Source organism: Typopeltis vanoorti, chromosome 5 (genome assembly GCF_054136105.1).
Source record: "Typopeltis vanoorti isolate ZY-2024b chromosome 5, IOZ_Tvanoo_1.0, whole genome shotgun sequence".
NCBI lineage: Eukaryota > Metazoa > Arthropoda > Arachnida > Uropygi > Thelyphonidae > Typopeltis > Typopeltis vanoorti.
In genome coordinates this window covers 34,240,891-34,268,175 of record NC_143553.1, presented here as the reverse complement: position 1 = coordinate 34,268,175, position 27,285 = coordinate 34,240,891, and the positions used below count along the sequence as shown (strand labels likewise).

General features: G+C 36.9%; 1 protein-coding gene across 1 annotated transcript in view; it reads right to left on the bottom strand.

Moving 5' to 3' along the window:
• LOC150106305 (rho-related BTB domain-containing protein 2-like) overlaps positions 1 to 27,285 on the bottom strand; it is a 363,993-nt gene that overhangs the window by 294,510 nt on the left and 42,198 nt on the right. Inside the window, 5 exon segments of the mRNA XM_090392338.1 lie at positions 7,289 to 7,496; positions 9,828 to 9,849; positions 11,589 to 11,608; positions 19,783 to 19,785; positions 21,848 to 22,045. Coding sequence (XP_090248464.1) covers positions 7,289 to 7,496; positions 9,828 to 9,849; positions 11,589 to 11,608; positions 19,783 to 19,785; positions 21,848 to 22,045 — 451 coding nt within the window.

The following is a 27,285-nucleotide window of genomic DNA, read 5'->3' as shown; positions in this document are numbered from 1 at the left end:
AATTCCTTACCACACTTTTCAACAAGACCATTAAATCAGGAGAAATACCAGAAGATTGGAGAACAGGAATTATCATACCAATTTACAAGAAAGGTGATAAAAAAAACTGTAAAAGCTATAGACCAATCACATTACTCAGTCATGCTTACAAAATATTTAAAAGAGTCCTACAGAACAGAATAAAGAGCACATATGAGATCATTCTTAGTGAAGAACGGGCAGGCTTCAGAAAGAATAGCTCCACATTGGATCAGATCTTCATAATACAAAGACTAGCAGAATACTGAGAACATAACAAAAATATCTATTACTGTTTTATAGATTTTAAACAGGCATTCGACTCAATAAACAGCATAACCTTATTAAGAATATTAAAACAGAAACAAATCAATGAAGATACCCTAACTTCTTAGAAAATATTATAGTCTCACAGAAGCAATAATTAAATTCAATAGTAAAACAACAGATAAAATAAATGTCAGTAAAGGAGTAGCCCAAGGATGTCCCATCTCCCCATACCTTTTTAACATTTACCTAGAGGATATGGTTAACCAAGCCTTGGAAGGAGAAAAAGGGGTCAACCTAAATGGTTATAACCTCCAAACCTTAATAACATAAAATATGCAGATGACATGGTAATGATAGCAGACACAAAAGAAAAAATGGTGAACCTAATAACCAAACTAAACAATATGGCTAAAGAATACAGCATGACCATAAATACAAACAAAACGAAAATCTCAATAATTGGAAAAAACAAAGAAAAACTAAACTTCTCCTTGAATGGATCAACAATTGAACAGGTAAAACAATTCAACTATTTAGGAACAGTAATAACAGTACACCTAGTAATAACATGACCACTATTAAATATAGAATATCGACTGCATGATCATCATTTAATAAGCTAGGTAAAATCTGGAAAAATAATAAAATCTCCAAACATCTAAAAATAAAATTATATAATGCAATTATAATATCCACTGTGCTATATGCTTCAGAAATTTGGACACTTGGGAAGACAGATATAAGAAAACTGGAGGCTTTCAAGATGAAATGTCTCAGAAAAATAAATAAAACAAAATTGGCAGAAAAGAAAACAAATGAAACTGTAAGACAAGGCCTAAAATAAACGGACTCATTAATAGAAAAGATCAAAAGAAGACAACTTCAATGGTATTGACATGTCAAGAGAATGCCATCAAAAAGACTACCCAACCTTGCTCTGTATGCAAGATTAAAAGAAAAAAGAAAAAAATTCAGTCTTACTGCTCTTCTGCTCAGCTCATCACTATCATACCTGGATAACACACACATACACACAATCTTTCCTCTCTGCGTTTCCTTTTGCACAACCTCCAGCAAGAATCTCAGATCTCTCACCGCTCTTTTTACATTGCCTCTCAAGTCATTCATGCCCACCATCACAATCATCTCATCCACCTTTTCACCCCCGCTTAATTGACATAGTCACACTTTCTATCATTCCTCCAGGGAAACACCCCTCTGGCATCCTATCTCGCACATCATGGATCATCAGGTCTCCATACATCATACCTCTTACCACTCTGTTCCTTGATTGCTCGCCTGCATCCCTCACTCTCTCTCTCTCTCTATCTCCTCTAACCCTTTCTCTCTGTATTCCCCTACTTACCTGCTGTTCTAGCATCACTATCCCTGGTTCCATCACTCCCTCACATTCTTCTCATTCCCTCTCTCTGACTGTTTCCATTCTCTCCTCTTCTATTATTCTCATAACTTTCTATCATTCCCTGTCTTCTACTGTTTCTATTCTCTCCTTTTCTATTATTCACATACTCTCTCTCATTCCCTCTCTTCTACTATTTCTATTCTCTCCTTTTCTATCATTCTCATAACTCTCTCTCATTCTCTCTCTTCTACTATTTCTATTCTCTCCTTTTCTATCATTCTCATACCTCTCTCTCTCTCTCTCTCTCCTACTCTGATTCGCCTTGTATTCATCTCTTCCATTTGCCTAATCGCATCTTTCATACTTCTGATCTCAGGACATTCCACCTCCTCTTTCAGCTCATCTATCTCTCTCTCTGCAAGTTAGCTACTCTTGCTCACCATTCATCCTCCCAATCAAGACCATCTCTGAAAACTTCGCAATCATTCAAGCCTTCCACACTCTCCACTCTTATTTTTTCATTGATATTTCACTCGTTACTCTCACCCTCTCTCATACTACTCATCTCTCTAGGTTGAAATTCTCCCACCCCTGATGAAATGAGGTCAGTTATTGTATTATCTAACTTACCGAGTTCCTCCCATTGCCTACATTTTGCACGCATATGCATTCTCCCATTCTCTAACCTGCCACATATCCAACTGCCAGGACGCATACATACCACAAGCACCACATTACACAAAATCCTGTAGTATGTTATGCAAAATAGAGTCCTTAAATAGGGGAGGACTTGGTGACATGCCATTTGTAATTGGAGCTGCGGCTGCTGCCATCAATGAAATAGTGCCAAGGAACTACTACAACTAAATGCTAAATACTAAACGTTCCACTATATCATGTTATATGCTCTACTGTAAGCTAATTTACTTATGTGATACTATAAGTATAAACTATATTTAACTATACTAAATAACTAAATAATGAAAACTTATCTTCTTCTCTCACATCTGTGCACAGTAGTCAACATGCAACCAAATCATAGCCTTATAAAGAGGGATAATAACCTTCCTATGTTTACTTGTCAATGTATTCTTCAACATCCGAATAATCCTCTGAGTTATTCTGCCAACCCTTGCAATGTGTCCTCTGAATTTTTAAATCCATATCCACCATCAATCCCAGATCTCTAGCTTCATCAAAAGTCTCACCTACTCCCTATAGGAGAATAATAGAAGTTAGCAGATTCTTTTTTTTTTCAACTTCTGTGCTAAATTGTGATGATGTCAGAATGTGAAAATTTAGTTGATACCATTATCTTTTTCTGATAAACCTAATTTTCTTTTATGAAGAATGGTTAACTGGCATAATGTGAGCATCTATGATTCTGAAAAATAACATGATGTAATCGAATACTCCAATAGAGCCCTATAATTAATGCATTTTATGCAATATGTGTAAATAGCTTATAGTCATTTGTTTTTGCTGAAATTATCATACCACAAACTAGAAATTATAAAACCTATATCACAGTGGTGCCATTGATGCACACTAATTAATGAGAAAAAAAGAAATAAATAACCTGTTGACATCTTTCTTTGACAGCTGGAGACCATAGCTCGTGAAAAGCAGGATGGTGCAGACTGTTTCACCCAGATATAGATGAAATGAAAGAGGTTCAGTAGGTTGGATGTTGGGGATAGAGCACAGATTTACCAGCAGTTGCATTTGTGCTGATAGGCTGCAAGGGAAACAGAAGAATAATTGTAGCCTTCAGCAGAACACCTCCATAAAAATACCCATAGAGAAGGCATAATGCAGAAACTGAAAGTCTATGAAAAGCTGAGTGGGGTGATTATGAGAGAAAAGAGTCATTCACTAACTAGATTACCTTCTAATGAATAGCACTGAGCATTTTTAGGGATGTGGTGGGAGGATTTCAATAGACTTGCAAGAGGATCTGAACAGATTATGTGAGCAAGAAAATAATTGCAGCTATCAGTTTAATATTGCAAAGTGCAATGTCTTGAAATTTGGTAAGCAAGGTTGGGATGCAGAGTATACAATTAATGGAGAAATTTTGAAGGAGGTGGAGGAGAAGTGAGATCTGGGAGTGATGGTGGACAGAGAGTCTTGAAGGCTTTGATCAGGCCACATATGGACTACTGTGCACAGATTTGGTCCCCTGTTTTTTAAGATGGGGGGTGGGTATTGGAGAAGGTCCATAGAAGGTTTACTAAGTTGGTATCAGGTCTATGGAATGTCAGATATGAGGAGATTGAGGGAATGCAACTTACAGAGCTTTGTGAATAGAATAGGAGGGTATAATACTGAGACACATAAATCAGTGAAGAGTTGTTACCAGATTGATGTGGAGAAGATATTTCATAGAGTACAGGGTGGCGAGGGTAGAACTAGAGACCACCCATGAAAGCTATAAAAAGTGGATGTGAGCAGGGGAATGAGAAACAGGTTCTTTGTTTGGAGAGTGACTGGTGAGTGGAATGCACTGCCTGAAAGTGTGGTGAGTATGGAAACTGTGAATAGTTCAAGGCAGGAGTTGAAGATCTTTTGGCATGAGAGAGTATAGACCTCCCATCATGAGTCCTTTGACACCATGAAGGTTAGATAATAAAAATAATAATAATATTTTGGTGCACAATCCCAAAATGGTAAAACAGTATTCTAAGGTTTAGAGATTTGTGATTTATACAGTGTTAGAAGTGTTACTGGTGGGAAGTAGTGTTTGAGTGGAAGAAGAGAGATTCTTCATTAACAACTTCAGTGATAGCAGAACACAGCACTATCTTATTCCATGCAAGAAAGATTACATTTCATCACCCCCCTGAATGAAATAAGAGAGAGAACTGGTGATCCTTATTAGAGAATGGAAGGCAAATCATAAGATATAATCTGTAAGTAATTAGTAAGTGCATGGCCTCAGAGGTATCACTCACACACACACACACACATACACCAAATACTCTGACTCCCTCTAGCATGGTTTAACAGAGTAAGTGGCAAAAACATCACTTGCCTGATTTTTATCGAGGTTTATTCTATCACAAATACTTCACCATCTTTGTGACATGTCTTCTAAACTTCAAATTTTTATCAATCATCAATCCAAAATCCCTCGCCCTCCATCCACTTCCTCTAGTATAGTTCCACCAACAGAGTATGAAGCTCCCCCCCCCATTGTTGGAACCCAGTCTTCAAGACCTTACATTTAGTTTCATCAAATTGATATCTCAATTAATTTGCCCATCTGGCCAGCTTATTCAACTCCTCCTGAAGGGCCACCACACTGGCAGCACCATTAATAATAACTCTTCCCAGCTTCATATCAGGGGTGAGTCAAGTCCACATCCTCACCATACCCCCAGGACTTTCCTCTTTGGAAATACACTTCCACGAGGAGCCAATGGACCTCTGTGAAGATCAACAGATCCATTGGTGGAAGAAGATTTCATATCTCAATGATGATGGATGCAGAAGAGTCTTCAAAGGAGCATACCTCTATAAATAACTTCGGCTCAGCTTCAATACCATATTCTACCACAGGCCACACCATAAATATACCTGAACATCACCAAACAATGAAATTTAAAACTGTATAGACAATATAATCATCAATAAAAAAATGGAAACCATTCCAAAATGTCAAAACATTATAAAAGATTGACATGGACACAGATCATGAACTACCATCAGCCAAACTAAAAATCAGTCTTAAAAGGAATAGAACAAACCACCAAAAACAAAGGAAATTAGACACATCAAAACTTAAAAATAACCTAACCAGATCTAATTACCAGAGCATTGGAAGAAAACTTAAATGATCTTGCTCTAGTACAGCTTCAGAGTCTTGGAAAAAAAGGTAAAGATATTATTAAAAAAAACAGCAGAAAATCACTTAGGCTACCAGACAAGAGCAAATAAAGGTTGGATTACACCAGAGATTATGGATTTATGGGAAAGAAAAAGAACATAAAAAATTAACCTCTTAAAAAAGGATAATGAAGAAAACAGAATACTATACAAGAATCTGAAAAAAAGAAATAGACAAAAAATGCAGAGTAACAAAAAACCACATATTTAGAAGAAATCACCCAACCCAGTTTCAATATTGCAAAAAGATGGAACTACAACAAGTAGCAGTGAAATAATAAAAGACATACAGACTAATCACTTTAAAAAGACATTTGAATATAGAGACAATAGGGAGTTTGACAAATACCTATTAAATTGTATTAAGAATTAGTATTCAGAAGCACGAGCAGTAGTAAAATACAAAAATACAGAAACAGACCAAATAGCAATTAAAAAAGGAGTAAAGCAAGGATGCCCATTGTCACCATATTTATTTAACCTGTACTTAAAAGAAGTAGTAGATGAAGCACTACAGATGTGTCAAGGCATAACTGTAAATGGAAGAAATATAACACACTTGAAGTATGCTGATGACATAGTTATTGCTACAGACTGCCAAGAAAAATTAGAAAATATTCTGACCAAACTGCATCAAACAAGGAACAAACATGATATGAAAATCAATTTTAGTAAAACAAAACTAATGGTAATAGAAAGAAAAAGGGAAACAATCCAAATGAAAATAGAAGACAATAATATAGAACAAGTAAAAAATTCAATTACCCAGGCTCAGTGATCACTGAAGATCTCTATTATTTTGAAACCATAAAACATAGAATCAATAATGGATCGATAAAACAATGGACAGACTAGAAAAAATAAGGGACAATAAAACATTAAGTAAAGAACTCAGACTAAAGATATATAAAACAATGATAATAAACAAAGTACTTTATGGCTCAGAATACTGGAGCCTAAGAAAAAAGAAATGGATAAACTCAATGCTTTTGAGATGAAATGCCTAAGAAAAATTAATAAAACAAACTGGACAGAAAGAAAAACAAATGAAAAAGTAAGAGAACTTGACTTCAAGGAAACAATAATTACAACACAAAAAAAAAATAAGCCAACTAAGCTGATTTGGAGATGTTTCAAGAATAAACCCAGAAAGACTGCCAAACATCAGATGATAGAACTCAAGGACAGCCCAGCAGAGGAAGACCAAGAAAAAGATGGACTGACAACATAAAAGAAAACATCCACATAAACTTCATAACAGTACACAAAAAAAAAGACAGCAGCAGAAATGATGAAAATTTGTCTTTGAGGAACTCAACCTACCATCAGCAGATGAGGAAGAAGAAGGAGAGGCTTCACATCATCTGCAAACCACTGAATATCTTCCTGCAATCCTGAAGCAGTTTTACCACAGGTTTGCTTACTGTTTTCTGATATACTAACACAAGCCATTAGTAAAATGATGAATGAACTCAAACTTTGAAAGAGAAATTCTGAAATGGCATCATTTTTGGTATATTATTACAATGAAAATAGGATAGGATAGTTACCAAGCTTTATATAGAATGAAATGGATGTAAAAAAAGACATGAAACACAAAGAAGCTTTTTCATTCTGCAGATCTTTTGTTCAACTATGCTAAGGAACAAGTATGAATATCCTATTCTGTTTATATAATAATTATTTAATAATAATTATATTTTATGATCTAAAATGATTTATAAGTCAAAAGATTTATCCATCAGTTACCTGTAATTTTGGACTATTTACATTTTTCAGTTTTGTGACCCAAAATCTTTGTTGCCTCCGTGCAATGAGGGCAACTTTAATGACATTCTGAAATAGTTGTTTAATACCAAATTGAGTGAGGACACTAGCTTCATAGTAATAAGCACCTATTTCTTTGGCAAGAGATCGTCCATATTCTGGTGTTAATATTTCACTTTCCCGGAATAATCTATTGGAAAATAGATATAATTGAGTTTCATTTAATAATTACATTAAACAAAATATTTAGTAGAAAAAAAATGTAACTAAAAATATGCATGTTTAACTTATGCACAACATTTTTTTTTCAGTGTATTAAACCTAGCTATAATAAGTAAAAAAGAGAGAGAGAGAAGAAGAAGAAGAAGAAGAATACTTCAATTAACAAACTTATATTACCTGAAGAATTACACCAAAGCATGAAAATTAATGTCATCTTCATGAATGCATCTGATCTGCACTCAGTCTGTAGACTAAGATGAACAAAATATAAACAGAAAATCTTCATGCTCTTGTTATGTAATGATCCCTTATGAATAAATTAAGGGAATAAAATGAGTAATAGACTAAAGTCCTTGTTCTCCACACAATATCATAAGCTCAGAATACTGTAACCTCAAAGAAACGTTAGTGTTTTGTAGCAAAGTAGTATTTGCACAGAGGAAGGATGGGGGGGGGGGGGATCTTTTTTTGAAGGATTAAAATCCTGATGGAGTTACCAGCTTGTGTTTGTGATATAATACTAACCACGAGGAAACCAAATATCAATATAAGTCCTTGTTATGTTTTGCAATATTGACAGCCTATATTCCTGATCATAATAATGAGTGGTGTTTGTACTAAAAAACAGACTAGAGCAGCAGTATCCAATCTACAATTTGCAAGTTAGATAACTTTAGACCAGGCCCATGAGAATATATCACAAAACTGGTTTCAGAAACATCTATACAGTCTTAGAATTGGAAGAACATTAAACAGGTATAATACTAGAAATAAAAGAAACAGATAACCAATAATAAAATAAGACTGTTCCACAGTACAGCAGGAGCAGGGATGAACGAGAGGCATGTTTAGGTTCAAGAGCATGTTCAGGTTCAAGATATAAGATTTATGTTTTTCATGATAGACAAAGGAAGTTCCTTCAAATTGTCCAAAATAAAATAGACCACAAGAGCATGGGATGTGGTAGATACATGGAAAATTAAATGGATGAAACTTGTTTTTGGTGCAAGAGACAGGTGGAGATTTTTCATATGGCATGAAAATGCCACATAGATGTTGAAAGGCTTTAATATTTTAACAATATGTTCAGATATTCCTTTAGAGAGGGAAAGTGGAAGATGTGTAATTTCTTCTTGAGAAGAAGAGGCAGAAATCCTATAGCTGTTGAAAGCTGAAAAGTTTTTTTTTTCTTTTTTTTTTTTTTATGTTGAGCCCGCACATGAGAGGTTGGTTGATCAACCTATAATACATTAGTACTGTATATGGGTAGTGGGTTGGGAAAGGAGAAACTTGTTTTCATTTGATTTAAAAGCCTGTATATTGTATTCCTTGGGAAATACATCAAGGGAAAGACTGTTCCACAGTATAGTAGTAGCAGGGATGAAGGAGGAGGAGGAGGAAAAGAAACTTGTTCCATGGGTTTCAAGGTGTACTGTGAAAGGATGTTGGGTGGCAGATATATGTGTTTCAACAGGCTTAGTACCGAGTGAGGGAATTATTGATGCTATTTCGGATAAACATTTTCCATGGAAATACTTGTAGAATATACATAGTGCAGAAACTAAACATCTCTACGAAAGTGGGGGAAGTGAGTTGGAAAGAGATGGATCATAAGTCTAATTCTCTCCTCTGTATTGAGTCAAGCATTTTCAGGAAGCTTTTAGAGGCCCGTATGTGAGAGCAGTATTCAACAGCTGGGTGGATTTGCGATTTGTATAAAGTTAACAGCTGTTCAGGGGTGAAGTAATGTCTCGAGCGAAAGAGAAATCCTATTTTTTTAGAAGCTGAGGATGCAATGGTTGTGATGTATTTATGCCAGGAGAGGCTTGATGTCAGGATAATTCCAAGAAGAGAAATCTCAAATTGTCTGGAAATTTAGGTGTTGTCAAAAATAATACTGGGAGAAAATGGTTCTTTTTTATGAGAGATAAGACAGAACTGGGTTTTATTAGCACTGAAGTTAACAAGGTAATCTGAGTCCCATTGGAGGATGGCTTGGAGATCAGAATTGAGGGAGGTGGTGATTGATGTTCTGTAGGTTGAGTTGAGTTGTGTAGAGTGAGGTTTATCAAATGAAAGGGAGGAGTACAATGTGCTATCATCTGCAAAACTGTGTATTGGGTTGGAGGTCAACTGAAATAGGTCATTGATATATAGCAGGAAGAGGGTTGGTGAAAAGGCAGACCATTGTGGAACCCCAGCATTAGTTGAATGGTGATAAGATATGGAACTATCGACCACCACGCATAGTGAGCATTCAGATAGAAAGCTGGCAATACAACTACAGAAGTCCTGGGACAGACCAAACAATGGTAGTTTACCTAGTAAGCCTTTGTGTCAGACCTGGTCAAAAGCTTTGGAGATATCAAGTGCAACCACTTGAGATTCACCAAACTTCTCCATGGCATTTATCCAGAGATGGGTGACATATGTGAGCAGATCTCCTGTTGATTAGCAGTGACGGAATCCATACTGGTGGTCGTTTATTAGGTGGGTGCCTTCAAGGTAGTGTAGGAGTTGGGAATTGATGATTTTTTCCATTACTTTAGACAGAACTGAGGTGAGCAAGATAGGACAGTAGTTGGATGGCAGTGATTTATCGCCCTTCTTGGGCGATAAGTTACTGCCATGGGAATGGGTTCAATATAGGTCAATTTCCAGACTGTGGGATTCTGGTGCACAAATTTTCAGGACAACTGGAGGAATGCCATCAGGACCAGAGACTTTTTTTGTGTGTCTAATTTAGACAGTATTTTTCTGATCTCTTCCTGGCAAAAGGATATAGGGGACATTGTATGTTGAGCATCTGGAATGGTTGGGGGCATTTACCATTGTCGGTTATGCATGTATTGGAAGCAAAGTGTGAAGCCAGGAGATTGGCTTTTTCTGTGGATGATGATGCAATTGAGCCATCTGGGTATGATAGGGGTAGGAATAGTGTTGGGCAGAAGTTACAACCACTTGCTTTGGTGAGAGACCAAAAGGCTCGGCTGCCATTTGGACAGGCTGCTAATTTTCTGCTTTTTATTATTATTACATGACACCTCCAAGGAGTCCAAGGACTCATCAAAGGAGGACACCTACTCTACAACTCTCCATCTCCACCACTCAATCCACCAACTACAACAAACCACAATTACCATCATCATCTACACCAATGCTATCTACTGCCCATCACCACCACTAGCATTTTCACAAACAATCACAAACATCCATGCCCATGGTGGGATTCGAACCTGCAGCCTTTTTGGCTGGAAAGCAGATACACTAACCATTTGGCCAACCAGGCTGGCAGCTCTTGGAAGCTTAAGGGTTTTGCTCTTTTGAATTCTGTTTTAGAAGCATTGATTGCTTTTTTGCATCTATTTCAAGCTTGAGTATATGCTCTAAAGGAGACTGGAGTTCTTGATTTGAGCCAGTTGTGGTATGTTTGGTTTTTCTTTTGTACCGCCTTGACACATCTTTTAGAGAACCAGGGTTTAGTTAGGGAATGGCAATTCAGAGTAGCGTGGGGGATGTGTTTCCATTCCAGTAAGGATTACTTTGGTGATAAGTTCAGTGCATATGTTTGGGTTGGAAGGCCAGAAACAACAGTCCAACCATGGGAATGATGCATAGAAGTCACAGAGGCTGTCCCACCACTGTTATAATGCCAAACTACTCTTGTATGGGAGTGGCTGTGTAAGGTTTGTTGCATGGGGGAGGAGATGAATACCAGATAGTGGTCAGAATTCCAGGGGGCCCACTACTTTCACCAGGGTCGTTGGTGAGGAAGAGATCTAGGGTATTTTTGGAGAGTGGTTTGGGCAAATGTTTCAGCATCTCTGCCTGCAAGATCTATACAACTGGAGGAGGAAAGCCAGTTGGTGTTGTGGACATTAAAATCTCCTAGGAGGATGATTTTGTTGCTGGGAAAGTGTGACTGGAGAAAATCAATTTTTAAGGCGAGGAAATTAAAGAGCTCAGATTGGTTGGTTGCATTAGGGAGCGATAGAGACAGCAAATGAATTTGATTGAGTAGAGAAGAGATATTTTCAACCACAGAAGGTCAAAGTTGGACAATTCTAGGTTGGGTGCTCTCTGGCAAGGTATGTCAGAGCGGATGTATGCACAGATGCCACCCTTGGGTTGAAAGGAGTTAAAGAGTGTGTGTGGTTTGGAAGGTTGAGATGAATAGTGGTGTGGGGAGGTGAGATTTCAGTTTTTTCTTCTAGTCGTTTTCAAAGTTGATGACTGTTCCCTCTGAGCAAATGTTAGGTCTGGTTGAGCACATATATGTGATTGGGGACAAATTCTTTGAACTTGTTAATCGCTTTTATTAATTTAGATGTGCTTATCAGCATGTTACAAGTCACTTTTAAGAGCCATGGAAAGTTCGTTCCATCCTTTCTTTGATTTATGGGTGCAAAATGATGGCTCCTGACGATATTTTTAGAGTTGATGTTGCATTCTTCGCTAATTTGAAAATGTCTTCTTCTAGTGATTTTCCATTTTCTGTTAGAAGGTTCAAAAATAACATGATTGAATTTTTTGTTTTTGACCTCCATCGCGTCGTGTACTGTTGATGCAACTAGGTCACAGAGTTCATTCGCAGGCAAGGGTGAACTCGCGTTGTGGTGCTGATTGTCAATTAGTTTGAGCTTAGCTTCTAGTGCTCATATTCTGGATCATTGATGTGCTGTTCGAAGTTTCGAGTCATTTGCCTAAGCAGCTGTTTTACAGAAAGAAGGCACAGTGAACAGAAGGGCTGGTTGAGGTCAATAAATCTTGTGCACCGATTTGTCTATGTTTGCATGGGAAGCGTGTAGCCAGTGGCAACAGAACTCGCACAATATACCCTTTTTTTAATCAGTGACATCAATTTATTACTAAAGGCTTCACAGAAACCATTTATCAAGAAGGTCAATTTGATCTAATGCATTTATTTATGTAGTAAGTCATCTGTAGAATGCAAAGCAAGAGCAAAATGTATTAAGGTCTTAAATGTCTTAATTTTTTTTTATTTGGATGATAGTGTGACTTTGCATGAATATAACAGCCTGTGTGAGTTTTCTTCCAAAACTCACAGACTGTTAAAAAGAAGAGTCTAAAAGGCTTTATTTTGGCAATTATAAATTAACAGAAATAGGGGATATTACAGATCCAACCTTATTTCATAGCTGAATGAGAAACTTACAGAAAGTTTTGAAAACAGACCAGAGATTATGAGAATACAGTCCTGGGCATAGGAATTGTCTCGGCTTGCACTACTTAAAAGGCACAAGCTCTCCCAGAAGTCCATATGTTTACATTTTATTAGTGTATTGATTAGGTTTTACTAACCTGAAATCTGTCTTGAACTCAACAGATATACTAAAGTACTGCTATGGTACTAAACAGAAGGTTTTGCTCTTTTAAGGTTTCTCCCTGGTCTCTGATGAGAACCATCAGTTCAAAACATCTGTGTTTGGCCAGTTAAACTTAATCAATGGATTAATAAAAGGCAAACATGCTGGCTTCTGGGCAAAACTCATCTCTTTTACATGGTACAAGTCAAGGCAACTCTGATGCCAAAAATGGTATTATCATATGTGCTCTAATCTAATCTTGAAAACTGCTGATGAATACATAGATGAATGTATAGATTAAAGTTTCTATACATTCATCTATGAAATAAGGATGGATCTAAATTATCACGTATTTCTATTAATAACATGTTATATTCATTTAGCATGAATATATGGTACTTTTGTGTCAGAAGTTGATGAGACTGTTAATTTAATGAGTGCTCATTTTGCTAAGATACACCTATATCTCTTCATCCCACCAGGTGTATGTAGCACTGTGCACCATGTTCATAGTACATTGGATGAAGAGATAGAGATGTATGAGAATGAGGTTGAAAAGTTGTTGCTTAACCTGGATAAGAATTTGGCAATAGGGACAAATGGGATATCAGCATGTATGCCAAAGGAATATTCAGTTGAATTGGTTAGGCCTTTGACATGTTTGTATAACTTAAGTTTCAGCTCAAGCAAGATACCATAGGAATAGAAAGAATTATGATAGTACAGTTATAAAATGGTAGGGCAAAAACTGATGTGTCTAACTACTGAGCTATCAGTATCTCTGGAATAGTAGTGAAGATTTCAGAAAAGTTGGTAAGAACTCACATACAGAAATGGGTTGACAGACAATCTATATTTTGCAAATAACAGCATGGGTTTTCCAATAGGAGCTAATATTTTAGCAATTTGCTAATATTTTATAAGGTTACAGCTGAGATGGATAAAGGGAATGGATACACTATGATATTTTTAAATTTTGTATTTAATAGGATATCTTATGAAAAGCTGCTTCATAAACTGCAGAATACGGGTTTGGAATATAAACTCTTGTCTTGATAAGTGGATGGTTAGCACATACACAGAGTTATCAAAAAGTGGTATATGATGGATGTGAATTTGCAAAATTTAAGATGACAGTGGCTTACCCCAGGGATCAGTCTTTGGACCACTATATAATCTATACATGCCAAGAAATTACATTCTTGATTTAATCCTTTATCCAAGTGCAAGAAAATAAAGTTTGCACATTTTGTATCTTCATGACTAAGTGCTTGTATAGAGAGGCTAATGACTTCACATCAATTGCCTTAGTATCCCATAATGCAAAATATCTCCTTTAGGATGTGCATAATGCCATGCATTATGGGACGGTCATTACCCAGATCGGTTTCAACCTTTTAGTGAGGTCTCATCAGTGGGAGTCAGACTTAGAAGATATACCAAAGTTGAAGTAATGCAAAAATCATATATTTACAATATACAAGTAATATTTTCCTATTTGTATCATCAAGTAGTATTTTTGTACTTGTATATCAGAAATATATGATTGTTATGAAAGATTTTAACTAGAGCTGTATAAATTGGGAAGAGGAAACTGAATTAGGTAGTAGGGGAGAGAGAGATTTCTGGAATTCTTGAGGTACAAATGTCTTAGGTAGCATGATGTAGAAGGAAGAAAAATAACATTCAAGAGTTTTGGATTTGGCCACGGTATGCCAGCTCAGTTATAATCAGAAGATCTGATTATAACTGAGCTTGCATCTCTCTCCAAAGTTGAATACATTGAGCATGTGGTTTTGACTTGGACAATGAATAGACATGCAGGAGTATTAAAGAGAAAGGAATGTATGTGAAATTATATGAGCTTGAGGCAGTTCCATGGCTGGAGGAAATGAAATGGTGAGGTATCATCAGTGCTTGGGAACTGGTGAAGGAATATTTATTAGCAGCAATGGCAAGTTGTATAAATTTGGTATAAAGTGGATGACAAACAATATCAAACAATATTCAGGTAAAAAAGAGGTTATAGAAGAGATATAAAGAAATGGGTGGAAAGCAGATGCATGAAGAATATAAGACTCAGGCCAGAAGTGTGATTAGTATGGTAAGGAAAGCAAAACTGGAATATGAGAAGAGAGAGAGATTGACCCTGAGATCCAAAGAAAATCTGAAAATAAAGAAAAAAATGAAAGAATTCATATGGAATTCTTTCATTATGTGGCAGTAGGAGGAGGAATGATTGTGTAAGAATCACACTGTTGGGTAAAGTGATAAGAGCAGTTGATGAGGGAAAGGCATATTATGCCATTTTTTTCTCTGATTTTACAAAGGCCTTTGATAGGGTGCCACATGATAAGCTGATGTTTAAGTTGCAGTACATGGGTTTGGACGTCAGGTTCGTGAATTCCATTGGGAATTAGCTATCTGATAAGTATCAGAGAGTTGTGTATGAGGCAGCAGTATCAAGGAAGTAGACGGTTACAAGTCAGGTCACACAAGGCTCAGTACTTGGATATGTATTGTCTAACTTTTATATCAATGACATTGTCAATAGATTGCAGGGGGGGGTATTCAGTTGTTTGGAGATTATGTGAAGCTGGGAAGGGTTATTAGTAATAGTGCAGATGTGGTAGCCCTTCAAGAAGATCTGAAAAAACTGGACAGATGGGTTAATGAATGGGGATTTCAGTTTAATTCAGCTAAATGTAGTCTTGAATTCTGGGATTGTTGAGAGGTGGTTACAGGGTTGACACTGGGGAGTTCTTTCGCTTGGTTGAACAGCGGGAAGGAGTCATGACAAGGGGCCATCCCTGGAAGTTACGAAAGGAAACTGTGAGAAAGAAGGTGAGGAGTGGTTTCTTTGCATGGAGGGTGTTTAAACCATGGAATGCATTGCCTGATGGAGTGGTGAAAGCAAGAACAGTCAATGCATTTAAGGAGTGGTATGATAGACTTTGTGTTTCCTAGGAGGGACTTCCCTCGATGAGTCTTGATAGACTTGTGTTTCTTAGAAAGGACCTCCATCGATGAGTCTTTTGACTCCATGGAGGCCTGAATAATAATAATAATAATAATATATCAACGAGAGGCTGCATACTCTCTTGGAGGAACGGCACTGGAGGAAGTGGTGGGGGGGAGAAGGGTTCTTGGAGTGATGATTGATAGAAACCTGAAATTCAGGGAACTTATTGCAAAGTAACCTAGAGGATTGCTGTAATACTCATGATGCTGACCATTAGAGATAAAAGAGTTGTCATTCCTTTGAATAAAGCCTCATCCAACTACACCTGGACTACTGAGCATAGATTTGGTCCCCAGGAATTGAATTCGGATAAATTAACCTTGGAAAGAGTGCAGAGGTAGATAACAAAGATAATATCAGAACTGTACGATGTTAGTTGTGGCAATGGACTGAGAATGTGGACTGCAAAGTTTGGTAGATATAAGAAGGGGGCCATCCCTGGAAGTTTTGCAAGGAAATCATGAGCAACTATGGAATGCATTTCCTGATAGAGTGGTGAGAGCACAAATTGTGAATGACTTCAAGGAGTGGTATGATAGATTTTGTTTTTTTTAGAGTGGGCCTTCCACAATGAGACTTGTGACTCCATGGAGATCCTGAATCATAATAATAATAATACTGAAGACACTGAACATGAGACATAGCAGGATATTAGTCCCATTCTATAAAGCTTTGATCAGACCACATCTGGATTTCTGCATATAGATCGGGTCACCAGGATTTAAAAGGAGTGAAGTAACCTTGGAGAGAGTAGATAGAAAGATAATGAAAATGATATCAGGACTGCACAATGTTGGGTATAAAGACAGATTGAAAGTGCACAAACTACAGAGTTTTGGAGATAGAAGACAAAGGGAGGATATGATAAAGACATTTAAGATGTTGATAGGTTATCACTGACACTGGAGAGATTTTTCATACGGTAGAGCTGGAGGGGAAGGAAACAGATAAAGGGGGAAGGCCATCCTTGGCATTGCAAAAGGAAGTATGAGTAAGAGGGTAAGAACTAAGTTTTCATGGAGAATGGTAGGAATAGGGAATATATTACCTGACAGAGTGGTTAAAGTGTAAATGGCAGATAAGTTAAGGAGTAGTATTATAGACTTTGTGTAGTCTAGCCTTGACCTTCCATGATGAGTCTTATGACTCCATGGAGGTTAAAAAATAATAACAATAATTATTATTATTATTATTTATTATTATTATTATTCAGGCCTCCATGGAGTCAAAAGACTCATTGTGGGAGGTCCTTCCTAAGAACATAAAGTTTGTCAAGACTCATCGAGGGAAGGCCCCCCTCTAAGAAACACAAAGTCTATCATACCACTCTTTAAACTCTTTGACCGTTCTCGCTCCCACCACTCCATCAGGCAATGCATTCCATGGTTCAACCCCTCCACGCAGAGAAACCACTCCTTACCCTCTTGCTCACAGTTTCCTTTCGTAACTTCCAGGGATGGCCTCTTGTCATCACTCCTTCCCGCTGTTATTATTATTATTATTACCGCACTCTTTGTGGAGTCAGCACACTCATCATGGGAGGGCCATCAACAAACAACATATATATCGTATTCAAGTCCTTAACACTCCATGCATTCACAGCATATTCTGGTAACATGTTCCATTCAGCCACAATTTTCCATGTAAATAATCTACTCTTTACACCCTTCTTCACTACACTGTTACACAACCAGAAGAGATGGTCTCTGATTCTTTCCCTGTCGACTTCAACTCTTTTTATAAAATCCCCTCTGTATTAATTCAATACAATGGTTGGAGTGGTTGGAGAAATGTCTAGCAGATAGTATGACACAGAAACAACAGAAGGAGGAGATGCAAGGGAAGAAAAAGCAGAGTATCAATGAGTGAAAGTGTGAGAATATGGATCAAATTTTGCATAGTGATTCGCTGATAAGAGGAGCGTTTGAAGAGAATGTGACAAAACTGTGTTTCCCTGCTGCCAAGATTAAGAATGTTAGTAACACTGCCATGTTAGTAATACTGCCATGGTATGATAAAGGTGAGCAGAGATTGAGAGTTATGATCGCGAATGAGTCAGTGCACAGGTTGTCCATGAGGAATGGTTTGAATGTTTGATGAAAGGAGAGAAGGATTTAAATAAGGTGGATAACTTGCATTTGAATGTATTTGGAGATGTGCTTCAGGAAGTGGATGAGATTCAGGATCTTGGGGTGATGTGGACTAAAATTCTGAGAACATATTGCAAGTATTGTGAAACACTCCAAATCATATTGCTGCTAAGAAATAGATTGACATGTATAGATACGGAATTGTGGTACCTTTGTGTAAAGCCTAGTTTTCATTGTAGTGTAAAAACACTCAAGAGTATCCAGGAAAAGATGACTAATATCATGATACTGGAATGCTGGATATGCCGAGTGGTTGAAGGAATGCAGATTGCAAAATTTGGTGGATTGAAGGAAAAGAGGTGATATGATAAATACCATCAAGTCAGTGAAGGAATTTTACCAGCTTAATATGGAAGGGATTATAAATTATTATTAATATTATTATCTTCATCATTATTATTATAAAGGCATCTACATGAATTCAAAAGACTCATCATAGGCGATCCATTATTCACACACCAGGAATTATTGACACAATATCTATCATACCACTCTTTAAACTCATTCAATGATGAAACACTCACAACCACTTCTAGCAACCCATTCCACTCATTCACCATTCTCCAAGCAAAAAAGAAGTCCTAACACCATGGCTAACCACACTCTTACCCAAATTCTTCTGGTGACTCCTTGTTCTTTCCCTTCTTGATATGTGCTGAAAAAGTCTTCAGTGTCAATCCTATAAAATCCCCTGAATAACTTAAATGTTTCTATCATATCTTCTCTTTTTTGCCTAATAGCTAGATTTTGAAACTCACAGACTGTCAATCAATTCTCATACGGAACAGTTAATAGGCTTTGTCACTTGCCTCTGCATCCTTTCCACCATTTCTTCATCCACACAAAATCTGGGAATTCAGATCCGTGTGCAGTAGTCCAGATGTGGCTGTAAAGGGGAACAATAATCTCTCTATCCTTGCTTGTTAGCATGTTCTTCAACAACCATGTAATCTGAGGTGCTGTATTGGTTACCTTTGCAATATGCCCTTTAAACTTCAATTCCCAGGCAGCAATCAAATCCCTCAAAATCCCTGGCCTCATCAGTTTCCTGAAGTTCAGTTCCATCAATATAGCACATACCATGTGATCTCTTCTTTCCAAAGTGCATCACCTTACACTTGGCCACATTACACTGACAGCCATTTACCTTTGCACATACTGCTTGCCTATTGAAGTCTTCCTGCAGGATTTTTACCTGCTGGACTCAACTCCTCTATAAATCACTTTTTGATATCTGCTCATTACCCACTCTCTAATCCAAATCACTACTTTCATATCTATTGCCATTTGCTCCAATTTATCCAATACAGTTCTATGTGAAATCTTGTGAAATGCCTTTGCAAAGTCTAGCAATATTACTGAGAACCCATTTCCTTTATCGTACTCCATTGTCACTTTATTATAAAAAATAAGCAAATTACTAAGGCAAGATTGATCATTCACAAAACCATGTGTACCCTTATTATTATTATTATTATTATTATTATCCTAACACCCCATGGATTCATAAACTCATCTAGTAGGTCCCTTTTGTCATACACACAGCTCATCATACCATGCCTTCAACACATTCAAATTCTCTGCAGCCACTACACTCTCAGGCAAGGCATTCCAATCATTCACAACTGCAAAAAACCTGCTTCTCACTCCCTTGTTCACACCTTCCTTATATAGCTTCCATGGATGACCTCTTGTTCTCCCCCATTCTCCCACCATTTTATGAAAAACCCTCTTCAATGTTAATTGTATAATAACCCCCTTACTAACTTGTATGTCTCTATCATATCACCACTCTTCCTCCTATCTAAATCTTTGGCAGATTTATACAGCCATACTTGTTAAGGTTTGGAGTATGTTTCAAGGCTTCTGTTGATTCCAGGAACAACCTCTCTGACTTGTAGAAGCTTCTGTGCAGTACTTTTGTTTTTTTTTTTCCAATTGATCCTGTGTGCCGGGTTATCCAAAGCATGGTCTGCCAGACCCGACTTGCAGAAACATAGCGAAAGTGCCGGAAATATTTTTTGTGTTCACTGAGGCGGATGTCCACAGTTCTTCCTATCTGTCCATAGTAGGCTCAATGACATGAACAGGGCACTTCATAGACTCCTGGATGTGATAAAGGAGTGAATCTGTCCTTAGGTGAATGGATGCTCACCTAAGGACAGATTCACTCCTTTACTACATCCAGGAGTCTATGAAGTGAATCTCTACTTCGCAGTGAACAGCATGGGTTTACTAAAGGAAGATCACGTTTTAGCAACTTGCTCACATTCTATAATAATGTTACCATGGAACTAGACAAGGGGAATGGATACACCATGATACTTTTGGATTTTGATAAGGCTTTTGACATATTACAGCATGGAAGACTGTTGCATAAATTGGAAAATATGGGTTTGGATTATAAAATATTGGTGTGGATAAGAGGATGGATGACTGACAAATATCAAAAAGTGGTATTCAAGGGATGTGAGTCTGCAAGATTTAAGGTAACTACTGGTGTACCACAAAGATCAGTCTTTGGTCCACTGTTATTCAATCTGTACATTAATGATATTGGGAAGAATTTGACAGGTGACATACAGCTATTTGCTGATGATGCAAAGATAGGTAGGATAATCAGTAATGCTGCTGATATGAAGTACTTGCAGAATGATTTGAATAGGCTGGAATTGTGGGCATGGAAAAATGGATGTCAGTAAATGTAACGTCATGCACTTTGCCGTGATTAGATATCCAGTGTCATATTATATTGGTGGGATTATGCTAGAAGAAACTGAACAGGCTAGGGATCTTGGAGTGTTAATAGATAGGAAGCTAAAGTTTAGGAGCCATATAGCAAAGATTGCAAAGACAAATCAAAAGATAATTGCAATGCTGAAACAAATGTTCACATGTAAAGATAAGGAGGTCATTTTGCCTCCTTACATGGCCTTAATAAGACCTCACCTAGACTATTTTTTGCAGGTATGGTCTGCAGGTTTCTGTTGTGATTCTGATACAGAGAGAGAGAGAGAGAGTGCAAAGGAGAGTGTTAAAAATGATATCAGGATTGTGGAATACTAATTATAAAGACAAATTGAAAATTTATAGACTACAGACACTAGCAAACAGTATATATATGTATCCAACTAATTGCATAATGAGGGTGTGAGTAAGGGAGTAAAGAAGCAGTTTTTTTGGCATGCAAAGTTGTGGATGATTGGAATAATGCATCATTTGAGAACATGATGACTTCAGAAAATGTGGGGGAGGGGGGGGGATAGGACAAGAGGGCATCCTTGGAAACTGAGAATGAATGCCACCAAGAAGGTTGTGAGATCTAGATTTTTCTGTCATAGAATGGTGCGTGATTGGAATGAACTGCCATTGGATGTTGTGTGAGCAAGCAGTGCGAACGAATTCAAAAATTATGATAGCTAGTGCATGTAGCACGTGGTCTCCCTCGATGAGTCTCTGACTTCTGGAAGTCTCTCTTAATAATAATAATATTATTATTATTATTACTATTGTTGTGTGTGCAAGCAGTGTGAATGAATTCAAAAATTATGATAGCTGGTGCGCGTAGCATGTGGTCTCCCTCGATGAGTCTCTGACTTCCGGAGGTCTCTCTTAATAATAATAATAATATTATAATAATTATAAGCACCTTATAAATATTAATATTTATAAGGTGCTTATAAATCTATCACCACAAAGAGGCATTCTTTCATTATATACGTTATCAATTAATGCTATTATTCACTAACAAAATTTTTCATGTAGTTAAATACAACCTCTAATTAAAGAATATGCTATCATCATTTATTGTTGATCATACCTGAAAAATGGATTCCTGTCTTGTAATAGTTTCAGAAATTCCTCATCTTTATACATATGTCGCAGATCATTCTTGCATCCAACAAGAACAATAGGAGTTTTAGGGCAGTAATGACGAATCTCTGGAACCCATTTTGTTTTACAGTTACGAAAAGACTGAGGATTGGCGATAGAAAAGCACAGAAGTACCACATCTGCTCTAGAACAGTAAAACAGAGATGTGATTTTTATCTATAAAAATTAACTTCAATCACATCAGTAAATCTTTGCTTTAATTCTGAATTCTAACAATATACTAATAACAGAAAGATTATTATTATTATTATTATCTTCATCATCGTCATCAAGTTCTCCATGGAGTCAAAGACTCATTGTGTAGGTCCTTCACACTCTCAGCTCATCATACCATGCCTTAATATCCCACATTTTCTGAAGTCATCATGTTCTCGATCAGAGTCATCATAGACTCTGTAAATTACATTTTCTCAATGTTTCTTCATACTCAACATTCCAGAGATCAGAAACCCTTAGTTGACTGCCTCTGGACCCTTTTCAATACCTCTTCATCCTTTTGAAAAAAAAAGGTAACCAACTCTGTGCACAGTGTTTGCCTAATCAAGGCCTTATACAATGGAACTATAATCTCCTTACTTCAACAAGTCAGAATCATCTACATTGTTGCCAGAATCTGTTGTGCTGTCCTCACAATTTTAACAATGTGCCTCCTTAATTTTAGCCTTATTATCCTCATACCTCTTATTTCCCCCATCACTCCAATATATCCCCACTAGGGCTTCTGTCCTGGGAATTGACAGAATTTTTTCTATTTCTTGAAGTGCTGGTAAAAACAGTTTGAGACTCAAGACTTTTTATAAATTTAAATTCACAAATTTGAAACAGAAATAGTGTCTAATTTATTATAATTTTTATTTTAATGAAAAATGCATTGTATAGATTATAGATGATGATTAAAATTTTATTATGAATTAATAATACTGTTTAATGATTGCAATAAATATATAATATATAATATATAATATAATATTATTCATTATACATTGACTTGTGTTTCTCTTAAATATAATACAATAATGTTATTATATGAGCATTTTTATTACACTTTGCTGCTTTGAGTCAGTTTGTTGACAGAATGAGCCCTGTATTTATCACCTGGTTCTTAAATGGTAATTAAAATAATAGTTTAATTACTATTATTATTATTATTAACATTTGACTTCCATGGAGTCAGAGACTCATCGTGGGAAGTACACACTTGATGAAAAAAAAAAAAAAAAACGGTCCCAGCAGCAAACAGACATTCATGCTGTAATATATGGTGAAGTTATTATTTTTCAATTTTATTTTTAAATTTTGATCACATTTGTTAACTTGTTGGTTAAAAAAAAAACAAAAAAAACAGCATTACGTGGTGCGAGTTAAACATTGGTTGTCGTGTGGGCTGCAGAAAGATAAGTAAATTTTATATTTAAATGTGTGCTGATATTGTCTAAAATGTAGATTAAATATTACTGTGAGATATCTGAGTGTGAAATATAGTGTTTGGATAAATTTCTTAGGCGATATTATCATAAATTTATTGTTTTTGTTGCACACTTGATACAACATGGCAGTGAAAGGCAAATCATTGTGTAGGTCTGTGCAGAAGACAAATAAATTAAATGGTGTGGACTTCTCAAAAATTGTATGGTGCCTTGAATATAGTATGTATGGGTGGGAAGATGACATGGATATTTATGTAGATAGGGTGAATAAGAGAAAAGAATGACTGTGGGTATGTAGGAAATGCAATAATCTGATGGATCAAGGGGCTTGCTTAAATATGAGTAGGGAACATGGCATCATAACTAACGCAACAGTTGAAGATTGTGCAAATTATCAAAGAGCATGTGGAATTGACAGCAAGGAAAAAAAAGTTTGATTTGTGATAAAGTGGACGTATATGACGTTGAAAAGCAGAGTGAAATTAATGGTAAGGTGGCAAGCAGGGTTGACGGTGAACAAGTGACTGGTGATTATTATTATTATTATTATTATTATTATTATTATTTATTATTATTATTCAGGCCTCCATGGAGTCAAAAGACTCATCGTGGGAGGTCCTTCCTAAGAACATAAAGTATCATACCACTCTTTAAACTCGTTGACCGTTCTCGCCCTCACCACTCCATCAGGCAATGCATTCCACAGCTCAACCACCCTCCATGCAAAGAAACTACTCCTCACCCTCTTGCTCAGTTTCCTTTCGTAACTTCCAGGGATGGCCTCGTCATCACTCCTTCCTGCTGTTCAACCAAGCGAAAGAACTCCCCAGTGTCAACCCTGTAACCACCTCTCAACAATAGCAAGAGTGAATTGATAAAATAGCAAGAGTGAATGATAGCAAAAAAAGTTGTAACGAGATTTGAAAGCTGAGTTGGTGTAGATTAGACAAGATTTGAAAGAATTCAGAGTGAAACGAAGAGAATTGGAGATATGTATGTAAGAGTGAAGAAGACAAAACAAATGATGTCAGTATGAAAAAGTTAATGAAAGATCCCACAAGTGATGTTGTATGGCGATTTGATCATTAGAGGTGTAGTAAACGAGATGACCAAGGTTAGTTTTCCAGGATATAAAATGGAAAAGAGTGATTGAGGCATTCAATACGAGGAGTAAGCAAGCAAAACAGTTGGTAGTGGTAGGGACAAATGACTTTGGGAAAAAAAAGAATGTAAGATTGGTATTAGAAAGGTGTTGAGAAGGATAGAAGATAATAGTGATAGGAAAAGCAGTCAGTGTATTGCCAGGTATGACAGTGATGAGATTAGGTGGAGAGCAAGAATTATGAATATGTTAGCAGAAATGTGTGATGAAAAAGGAGTGCAGTTTGTTAATGTGTAGAATTAATTTGAAGGAAGAAATTAACTGTATAAGAGTGATGGACTGCATTTGAATGGTTTTGATATGAGTCATTTGAAGAGACTGTGCTGAAAGGTAGAGTAATGAGCACAGAGAATGAATCTGAACAAGTAAGAAGCAATGTTAAAGAATGAGAGAGTAAGGATGGAGAGAATGAAGTGGTGCTTATTATTACATGACACCTTCAGGGAGTCCAAAGACTTAATGAGGGAGAGCACCTACTCTACAGCTCTCTCTCTCTCCACCAATTACAACGAACTGCAACTACACCAATGCCATCTACTGTCCACCACTAGTATTTTTACAGACAATCGCAAATATCCATGCCCACAGCAGGAATAGAACCCGCAGCCTTTTGACTGGAAAGCAGATATGCTAACCATTTGGCCAGTCTGACAAATCGATAAAATAGATTTGAGTTTATATATAGATTTATATATAGACTATTATATATAAACTAGATAGGACTACAATTGGAATTTTCCCATCCCCAGCTAATTTCTACATGACAGCTGATTTTCTAGAAAATCGGGTACTCAACAAAAGCGATATACACACAAACCAAGAGCCCAGCCACACTATGCAGACAATATATCTGCTATGCGACTCCACAATATAGAAACACACCACACAAACCCCTAGTGCACCTAAACATTATGAATGAAGATGCGAGTGTAGAAAATGAGAGAACAAGTGTGCAAGACAAACAGGGTAATGGGAAGACTCAGGATGGACAGGGGAACACAGCATGAGAAAGGATGATGCTCCAAGTCGATGTGAATGCATGTGTAGACAAAAAGGGAAGGGGATAACCTGGAATGTAGGGAAAACAGTTGGATTTGAAGAAGGTTCTGGGATGAGTAAGGAGAAACAGAAATGGCTCAAGAAAAGTATGGAGATGTCACATCTAATAAGTGGTGTCAGTGAAACTTGTAGATCCAAGAATGAGCTATTATGTTTGTATACAAATGCTAGAAGTATAAGAAACAAGGCAAATGAAATGGTTTCATTGATTGAGTTTGTTCATTGGAATAAGTGAAACATGGTGGGATGAGGATGACATCCTGACAGAAATAAATGTGGAAGGGTATGATGTACTTTGTGACGATAGAAATTGTAAAAAAGGGAGGTTGAGTGCTGATAATGATAGAAAAAGAGTTATATCCATACAAGGGAAATAGTGGTAGTGGCTCTGAGGTAGTACGGTGTGAGGTAGAGATGAATAGAATGAAATACTTTGTGGGATGGTGCTATAAACCTGGTAATGTGGATGGTAGTGACCAGGAAATGTATAAGCAAATTAGCCAAGCAAATGGTAAAAATGTGTTATTATGGGTGATCTTAATTATGGCAATATAGATTACGATGACGATATAGCAACCGAAAATAAAGAAAATTAGTTTCTTCAGTTTTTGAGGGACAACTACCTCAGGCAGTATGCAACAGAGGGCACACAATGATTGAGGGTCTTGGATTTGATCATCTTGTCAGAGGATGTTATTATATATGAGGTGTCAAATCCCCCTCCAGTTGGTGACAGTGACCATAAAGTGATTACCTGGGTGGTTGCCAACCACGTGAGGACTTCCATGAGAAAAGGGTACATGTGGAACTACAAGGCTGGTGATTATGAGAAGTTCAGGAGACAGCTTGCAGGTGTAGCATGGAATGAGGAGTTGGGTGGAAAGGAGATCAATGCTGCTTAGGTGATATTCAAGAACTATCTACTAGAAGCAATGTCTAAATGTATTCCAAGGATCAGAAGGTTAAATAATAAAATAATTATACAGAGAACAAAAGCGTTATGGAGGCAACATAAGAGCAGTGGTAATAATCAATTCCATGAGAATTACAAAGAACAGGCAAGGAGAATGACTCAGTTGGTAAGGGTAGCAAAAGTGGAGTATGAGCAGCAATAGCTAATGAAGCCGAAAAAAATCCTAAGGAGTTCTTTCGAAATGTAACCAGCAAAAAAAAAGAATGATTATGGCATGTGACATTGATTGGAGAAAATCGTATAAGAACAACTGCTGCTGAAAATATACTTGATATATTTAACGAACAGTTCATATAGGTGTTTTTCATCCTTATGAATATGACATCATGGAGTGTTTGAGAGCAGTGAATGATGAGAATGAGATGCTGACTGTGAGTGAGGAAGAAGTATATGGGGAATTAAGCAAACTTGATATTAATAAGACTGCAGGACTTGATGACATATTATTATTGTTATTATTTTTTATTTTATTATTATTATTACCCAAGACCTCATGGAGTCAAAGACTCACCTGGGAGGTCCTTTTATCACACACACACACATCTCATCATACTGTGTCTTAAACACACTCAAACTCCTTGCAGACACCACAATCTCAGGCAAGGCATTCCAATCATTCACAACTCTGCACGAAAAAAACCTGCCTCTCACTCCCCTACTCACACCTTCTTTATACAGTTTCCAGGGATGACCTCTGGTTCTCCCCTGATCTCCCACTATTCTCTGTAGAACTTCTCCACCAT